The sequence below is a fragment of the Cnephaeus nilssonii genome (assembly GCF_951640355.1).
Source record: "Cnephaeus nilssonii genome assembly, chromosome: 21".
Lineage (NCBI taxonomy): Eukaryota > Metazoa > Chordata > Mammalia > Chiroptera > Vespertilionidae > Cnephaeus > Cnephaeus nilssonii.
Window position 1 is genome coordinate 8342897 of NC_137092.1, and position 9236 is coordinate 8352132.

General features: G+C 40.4%; 1 protein-coding gene across 2 annotated transcripts; it reads right to left on the bottom strand.

Moving 5' to 3' along the window:
• Positions 1-2998: 2998 nt before the first annotated feature.
• On the bottom strand, positions 2999-9206 carry BCL2L15 (BCL2 like 15). Of its 2 annotated transcripts, XM_079760492.1 has the most exons (4): positions 8378-9206; positions 7723-7844; positions 4301-4525; positions 2999-3764 (listed from the first exon to the last, which is right to left on the bottom strand). In XM_079760492.1, the coding sequence occupies exons 1-4, from the start codon at positions 8508-8510 to the stop codon at positions 3747-3749; spliced, it is 498 nt and encodes a 165-aa protein (XP_079616618.1). In that variant the 5' UTR covers positions 8511-9206; the 3' UTR covers positions 2999-3746. The 2 variants fall into 2 exon arrangements, with proteins under 2 accessions (XP_079616618.1, XP_079616617.1); XM_079760491.1 differs by having other exon boundaries at positions 2999-4525.
• Positions 9207-9236: the final 30 nt, after the last annotated feature.

The window sequence follows — 9236 nt, forward strand, 5'->3', positions numbered from 1 at the left end:
CCGGTCAAGGGCATGTACCTTGGTTGCGGGTGCATCCCCAGTGGGGGGTGTGCAGGAGGCAGCTGATCGATGTTTCTCTCTCATCGATGTTTCTAGCTCTCTATTCCTCTCCCTTCCTCTCTGTAAAAAATCAATAAAATATATTTTAAAAAATAAATAAATAAATAAATAATAAATAAATGCTCCCTTCTAGTAAAGTTTTGAAAGTCTCATAATCTCCTTCAGTGGCATATATAATTTCAAAATGAATTATAGCATATCTAAAAATGGATAAAACCATGCACAAAGGAACCACAGCTTTGGTTGATCTGGTGGCAGACTGTGTACAGGACAGACTGGAATGGGACAAGCCTGGGACAGGAGGATTGATGAAAGCTTAGCTAGCAGGCTTTACCAATAGCCCAGGTGGGTGGTAATAAACTCTTACAGGAAGAATCAGAACAAAATGAAAGGAATATGTGAGAAAGGACTGTTGGATGAGTAGAGCTGGGAGAGGGAGAAGGGAAAACTGACGGTTTTGAGCCAGCTGGATGGCAATCAGGAAGAGTATGGGAATACGAAGCATATACAGAAATAAAGAATGAGAGTTTGTGGATACAGATGTTGGAAAAATTGAAGTAAGTCAGACTTAAAAATCACCCACATCAAGGTGAAAAGTAAAACCATAGACTTTTGGCTTGTCTTTGTGAAGAACAGAGTTAATGAAGAGAAAAAAGGTAGCCCTAACCGGTTTGGCTCAGTGGATAGAGTGTTGGCCTATGGACTGAAGGTTCCCAGGTTCGATTTCGGTCAAGGGCATGTACCTTGGTTGCGGGCACATCCCCAGTGGGGAGTGTGCAGGAGGCAGCTGATCGATGTTTCTCTCTCATTGATGTTTCTAACTCTCTATCCCTCTCCCTTCCTCTCTGTAAAAAATCAATAAAATAGATTTTTTTTTTAAAGAGAAAAAAGGTAAGCTAGAACTTCAGGAACTCCAAGTCACAGGGGCTCTGGACTATTTAAGCAGTGCTCTTAATAGCCCAGGCACTGCGCTAAACCCTTTAGAATGCACTGCTTCATTTATCCCTCACAAGAATCCTATGAATCAATTACCAAATCACCTCTATTTTAAATGTGGAAACTAAGGCACAAAGGAATTGGATTACTTACCCAATATCACATGATCAATCTATGGTGAAATTAAATTGTGAAAATCAGACGACCTGAATGCATTCCTTTCTTTTCTTTTTTAATATATTTTTATTGATTTCAGAGAGGAGGGGAGAGAGGGAGAGAGAGAGAAATAACATTGATGAGAGAGAATCATTGATCAGCTACCTCCTACATGCTCTTTGTGGGGATTGAGCCTGCAACCTGGCTACATGCCCTGACTAGAAATTGAATCATGACCTCCTGGTTCATAGGTGGATGCTCAACCAACTGAGCCATGCCGGCTGGGCTAATTTTTAAAAAATATTTTTATTGATTTCAGAGAAAAGAAAATTGTGTAAATTTAAGGTATACAATGTAATGATTTGATATGTATGTATATATAGTGAAATGATCACCACAATAAGGTTAGTTAACACATCCATCACCTCACATAGTTACAATCTTTTTGTTTGTTTGTAAGAACTTTAAAAATCTACTCTCTTAGCAACTTTCAAATATGTAATAGAGTCACCATGCTGTCCATTAGATCCCCAGAACTATTTCATCTCATAACTGGAAGTTTGTACCTTTTGGCCCCCTTCACCAAAGCCCCCAAACCCCCATCTGCTGCCCCTGGCAACCACCAGTCTGTTCTGGTTCTATATCATTTAATTGAAGTTGCACTTGCTGAGAATTAGTTCAAATGCATAGACAGAAGAATCTTACTTCATGATCAGAAGAACATTAGTCAAAGTGAAAACAGTGACTTCGTTTAAGAGGTCAAATACCACAAAACTTACCATGTTGAGTTTATAGTAATATAAGGGACAAAAGAATACATCAAGTATCTTCAATTGGAAGCAAAAAAAAAAAAAAGCTAATTTCTACTAAAGAGAAACATGAAATCTTATTTCTGGCTTACTAACCTATTGTGATTTATCCAAGAATAGAGGAAATAGCCTACCTTGAAAAAGTCAGAATATATTTGCAAGACTGTGTCTTTATTTCTATACAGATAGCTGGCTGGCTGAAGAGAGGGGATGTGGTTAGCTCTGTAAACTTTAGCCAAAGACATTAATACCTCTTCAAAAACAGATATAGCAGTGTTTTCCTTCCTGAACTAATCTGGTTTCACAGCTTTGGATGAAGAAATCTATGTACTTGATGACTGCCTGCTAATCTATGAGATTGTTAAGGACTATTTTGATATATAGACCATAGGAACCATATGCTTTGCTTCCAATTACCTCCACTCACTTGTGCTGGGGCCAGGGGAATGTATACCCTCTCTGGACAAGTCAGGAGTCACAAAATGCTCTAATTTGCTAAAAGTCCTGGAGAAAGTGTAGACTATGTAAGAACTAACACACTCAAACTAAATTCTGAAAAAAGAGTTATTCTAGCTACACTTGTGTTTGGCAAGAATTATCAGGATACAACAGGGTTTAAATTACTCAATGATAAATGTTCATTTAGCTTTACGGCAGAGGTCTGCAAACTTAAATGGCCAAGAATAAATATTTTAAGCTTTAAGGGGCCATAGGGTGTCTGCCATAACTACTCGACTCTGCCACAGCCATGCTAAAATAGTCATAGATAGTAGGTAAACAAGTGAGTGTAGCCACATTCCAATAAAACTTTATTTAATAACTCTCTATCTCTCTCCCTTCCTCTGTAAAAAATCAATAAAATATATATATATATAAAAAAAAAAAGCAGCAGGCTGGATGGGCCTGTGGGCTACCATTTGCCAACCCTAGCTCTAAAGTGACAGTTCTCAAATTCGATCTGTACATCCAATCACCTGGAGAGCTGGTTAAAATGTAGGAACATAGGCTCTGACCCCCACCCCCTCCCTTTACAGGAGCAGAAGCTCTAGGATGGGACCTGGACACCAGCAATTTGTAAGGTCCACAAGTGGCATGTGCCTCACTTGGAAAGTCAATGTGGCAGGCAGCTAGCTTCATCTAAGGTAAGATGGCCCTCCTGTCCTGGATGTGGGCCAGCACTTCCTGCATATTCTGTGGCAGAAAAAAATGCAGCAACTTTTTTATCTTTCTTTGACCTTTCTAATAGAAGGGCAAACTTCTCGTTTCACTGCCAACCTTGAAAACGCATAAAATAATTCTGCTCAGATGAAATTAACATGAAACTGAGACTATGAGTTTAAAAGAAAATCCTTAACTTAAAGTAACAAGATTTCCCAACCAAAAATCTCTCTTGGCTGCAAAATTAGTAGGTAAGATTCTCACCAAAGATAGAGCTAAATCTGAAGGAATAGTTTACTCTGTGCTCCCTCCTCCCCAAAATAACTCCAGCAAATGCCTGCCCTGGAATTCCGCTGCTAACAAGGCACTGCTTTGTGTCTGGAGGTCTTTGCTTCAACAGAACCTCATTAAAACTCACATCAAAACAGAAAGTACAACATCTCTGTGGACCTCTCGAAGCTGCTCCCAACTTTATCAATAGAAAATAAATCATCCAACTAAGTTCAGTTCTGTCCAAAAGAAAGTGGTTTTTAATTTGGTTGTTTCTGTTTTAATTGCCAGAAACCAGTCACCTGATTAGTCAAAGAGGAAGGGACGTTCAGGCTGGGAAAGAGCTCTGCCTCTTCTTCAGCTCTCCAGATTTTCCTAGAAAGGACAAGGAATAGCCAACAGTCAAAGGGATGCTCATCAGGAACTTCCTAAGGAACCAGGAGTGATCTGCAGGTTCCACCAGGGAATGCAGCTCATGCTGGGACTTCTGCTGCCCTGGCAGTGAAGGGAAGTGCTCCCTGAGAGCAGACGGTCTACCGATGACTAAGACTGGGCTTAGAACACCTCGTATAGTTATCACCACAGCAGACACCACTAACTTACCAACTAACAGAGGGAAGCCAGGCTGAGATTAGAACTCAATCAATATACTTTATAGATGTGTAGGAAGTGGAAATCTGCTTTATATAGTTAGCAGTCAATATTTTAGGCAGCATGACTCTGGAGTCCAACATCCACAGGCTGAGCTTCTGAATGCTCCCCTTTTCCATGGGAAAAGCAATCCTGGCATTTTCAGCAAAGTAGAGAGCCATTTTCCTGCTTGGTTTCCAACTTACAGAAAGAATCATAAATTGGAGTCCTGAGTATTAGTAGCAAATGGCTAGCAAAGCCAGGGGCCCCAACATACTTACCCAACCTCCCTGCCCCTGGATGAACTCCCGGATGGCGCCATTCCCATTGATCATATCGGTCATGGAGGTCGCCACCTGTCTTGCCATTTCTGGAGCTAGGTGGGTCACACGTTCAAGCAGTTTCACTGATACTGCCAAAAAGGCTGTCTCATAAGCTAAGCTGGAATTCTGAGCACACCAGGCCTTGCTGATAGATTTTACCGTGTTCTGAAGGACAGCTCCTACCTGGAGAGAAACATAGGATATATCAGTGGAGTTTCACTAAAAAGTGCAGGAGTCTGCAGGTACAGAATCTACTAAGCAAGTGTTTCCCAGAGAGTGGCCAATGTCCACTAGTTGTATCTAAGGTAATGTTAGGGAGTAAATGGATAGGATTTTCTCATTTTAATATTTTATTGTAATGACTATTAGAAAAACCAGAAGTAGCCCCTCAAATCCATGATTTCAGATATTATTGCCTAGGATGAACCAAATGATTGAAAGAGAGACAAAATGCTTTGAAAGAAAATTATTAAGTACATTATAGTATAGCTGGTCATATTGTTTGAACGATTGAAGTCTGGGAAGTTATAAAGTAAAAAAAGATTAGCCTTCCCCAAAAAACTTGGTCCAAAAGCCATTAGGTAGGCCTAGCTGGTTTGGCTCAGTGGATAGAGTGTTGGCCTGTGGACTGAAGGGTCCCGGGTTTGATTCTGGTCAAGGGCATGTACCTTGGTTGCAGGTTCCGGTGTGTGCAGGAGGCAACCAAGCGATGTGTCTTTCTCACATCGATATTTCTCTGTCTCTCCCTCCCTTCCACTCTCCAAAAAATAAATGGAAAAATATCCTTGGGTGAGGATTAACAAAAAAACAAAACACAAAACCATTAGGTAGGGCCAAGCAAGATCTATTGCAATGTGGTATAGGGGGAGGGGACATGGCCATCAGAGCAGGGTGTCAGAGCCCAAACAAGCTGAGAAGGGCATCCACCTAAGAGTAGCTAGATCTTGGTATCCAAATATCGTTTCCCATCAAAAGGAACCAGAGCTCCCTGGAGAGTGGCTGACTTCTGGATAAAGATGGGAAAATACAGATCTTCTGTTAGAAACTAAGGAAGTACTCAGAAAATGACAGGGACATGCCAAAAAGAAATAGTCCAGATTGAAAGGACTCCACTGGCCAGAGCTGGGTAAGGTGAGCATTCAAATAAACAATGATAGTAACAGATTATAACGCACTGAATAAAGTAGGGATTCATAAATCTATGTTGATGTAAAATATAAATGAATAGATTGAAATTTTGATGAGATATGGAATTTTTACATGGTTTCAAAGTTCCTCCCTATAAAACAATTAATTACCAAGGTGAAAAGAGTAACTTTACAGTGGAGAAGCCTTGCAGACACCTTCGGGAGTGATTCAATTTACCACCAGTAATGGGACCAATTGAAATCAGTGCCACTTAATAGAATAACAACACAGCAACACTTTTATGATTTTCCAAAGGTACATACCCTAAATCTATTCAAGAGAAAACATCAATCACACCCAAGTTAAGGGACATTCTACAAAATAAATGAGCCATAATCTTCAATGTCAAGGTCATGAAAACCAGTGAAAGACTAAGAAGCTATTACAGAATGAAGAAGACTAAAAGGATATTAACAACTTAATGCAATATCTGTGAATCTGGCCTACATCTTGCTGCTATTAATGACATCATTGGGACAATCGGCAAAATTTGAATGGGATCTTAGGATGAGATGAAAATGTATCCATGATAATTTCCTGGTTTTGATGGTTAGATTGTGATTATTTAAGAGAATGCTCTTGCTTTAAGGAAATATAAAAGGATTAGGGGGTGATGGAATACCATGTTGGCTATTTACTCTCAAATGATTTAAGAGGGAAATTCTTTGTATAACACAAGCAACTTTTCTGTGAGTTTGAGGCTGTTTCAAAATAATCTTTTTTTTTTAAATGTATTTTATTGATTTTTTTACAGAGAAGAAGGGAGAGGGATAGAGAGTTAGAAACATCGATGAGAGAGAAACATCGATCAGCTGCCTCCTGCACACCCCCTATTGGGGATGTGCCCGCAACCAAGGTACATGCCCTTGACTGGAATCGAACCTGGGACCCTTCAGTCCCCAGGCCGACGCTCTATCCACTGAGCCAAACCGGTCAGGGCATCAAAATAATCTTAAAATTAAAAGTAGATTCAGCTCTCAGCTACCGAGGAAAGCATCAGTGTGAGCAACTAGGAATAATAAGGCTAGTCCTGCCTGAATGTATAGTAGGTATACTCCCCACACTATATTTAGTAGGAAGAATAAAACATAATGGTTTTGGAATCAGTCTGGGTTCAAATCCTAACTTCAATAATTATTGCTTAGGGATGTAAAGTACAGCATAGGGAATATAGTCAATAATATTGTAATGACCATATATGGTGCCAGGTGGGTGGTGGAAATACCAAGGGGAACATTTTGTAAAGTATGTAATTGTCTAACCACCATGCTATGTAAACTGTAATGGAAAAATAAATTTTAAAAAAGAAAAGAAAAAAGAAGTTACTTACTGTATAACCCAATTAATTTTTTCCCTAGTTCTCAGTTTCCTTTCTGCTTAAATGGGTATCAAGCCAGAAAATACTTTCTGAGGACCTGTTATGTATCAGGCACCGTTCTAGACTGTGTGAATACTGCAGTGAACAAAATGGGTTAGGTGTTCGCTCTCACAATGTTACATGCAGATGGGGAGAGGTTGTGCTTTGAACAACAGTTTCTATAATACCTCATACAGTGGTGTAAGGCTTAAATGAGATAAGTGTAAAGCATTTACAAAATCCCCTGACACATGGTAAGTGAAGAATTCATATTAACCATCACTATTGATATTAATCAGCAACATTATAGAATATTGTCTATGGTCTGTCTTTATATCCAATACAGAGCCCAAGTGCTTCTGTCAGTAACGAGCATTCTGTTGAAGAGCCATATACACCCTACTGGGCTCCTGTACCATTAGCCTTCATTGCATCAAACTTGTCCACTGCCTATCCTTCCTAATGTAATGTCACTGCTGGGGAAAAAAGGTGCCCACATCCAAAAAAAAAAAAACAAGCATTAAAGCAGGTGCATAAAAGAATAAAGTGCTTGATATATGCTCTATGCCACCAAGCACAGCTCTGACAAAAAACAAATGTTAACAATGTGAAGGCTGACCAGCCTATGCCCAAAGCTTTTCATCTCAATACCACTTAGCCTTTGCTTAACTCCTAAAGAATCGGCCATCGGAGAATTCCTGCTGTATCTTCTTGGATAAATATAAGTCCCCAAATCTTTCACAGAACATTTCCGGTCACACTCCTAGAGGAGTAGTAAGTAAAGGGTGTCTGAAATAGGAAAAAAGCAGTAAATAGAAAGCAGTAGAAAGCTGACCTGTCCTCGAACGGTTTCTGCAATGACACTTCGGGCAGAAGCTTCCAGTTCTCCGTTGAACTCGTCCCCCAACATCCGAAGGCGACCAGCAATGATGGCCACGTCAAAAGAGCAACACTCTCCTAAAACAGAGGGACATAATCACATTTGTCACAGTGTTTGAGGGGAGGGCAAGTCCCAGGAATCTGAGCATTGAAGAAAGGTCTCCAGAATTTTAAACAATTTGGGCATCATTTTCTCCCAAGAACATCTTCAGTGTTCTGTCCACACCAACAGTCAGAAAGTCTCCCTTTACTGAGAATCCATTTCCCGTCCATAAAGATGCAGGTATTGCCCAGCCTGTTGGCTCGGTGGTTGAGCGTTGATCTATGAACCAGGAGGTCACAGTTTGATTTCCAGTCAGGGCACATGCCTGGGTTGCGGGCTTGATCCCCAGTAGGGGGCGTGCAGGAGGCAGCTGATCCATGATTCTCTCTCATCATTGATGTTTCTCTCTCTCTCCCTCTCTGAAATCAATAAAAATATATTAACAAAAATAAAGGTGCAGGTATTGCTGAAAGCTTAGAGTTTGCCTATTGAAACTTAAATGGAAATAAGAAAACATACTTCCATTCTCCTATGGCCCTGCAATCACACTGCACATCAGGAGCCTTACCTGAATCTGCTTCAACTTCACCTTCACCACATAGGTCCCGGGAAGCCACCTGCGAAGGTACACCTAATAAATCTGTGAGTAGAAAGTCCATGATGCATTCTGTTTGCTCCTCAAAGGTTTTGGGGGTCTTCATTTTAGATATTTGCTGCCAAGTTTTGCTTTTCCACCAAACAAGCAATTTTCAGTTCAGCAGGAAGTCAGAAACACTGATCAACGAGCAGTTGTGTTTACCTCTTGTAAAGTTCCCTAACGGGACACAGAGTTCTTAGAGCCTTTCCCACCTTCTTCAAAAACAGGTGCTCAGATATGTGGGACCGCTCTGAAGAGCTTACCATCCAGAACTGGGAGATTTGCTGAAGACTTTCAGTTCCTTTTCTCAGAACCACACCCTCAGCAATACATCTAAGATTAATGAATAACTGTATAGTTAGGTTGCCAATTTTGAACTGAGGTAGAATTAAGGAAGAGCCTCTTGTGTCATTTCATTAAGAAATACTTCCTTTATGGGTCTTAAAGAAGAAAGGTTTTTAAGCTTAACAGACAGGCATTCAGCTCCTGATGATCACAATTATTTGCCACAATCATACAGTGATTATTTACTGAGTAGCTATGTGTAAGGAACTATACTTGGCACTACAAATAACACAGAAAAATGACGAAGTCCACGTCCTCATGGAGCTAAAGTGTACTTTAGCATGAGTCACAGATGTTAAATAAGTAATCACATAATTGCTGTGCTTATTGAGATACAGTGTGTTATCTTATATAATAAAAGGCTAATATGCAAATTGTCCCCTCCACCAGGAGTTCGACCGGGAGTTCAACCAGGGGGCAGAGCTGGCCGGCCAACCGCCCGCGG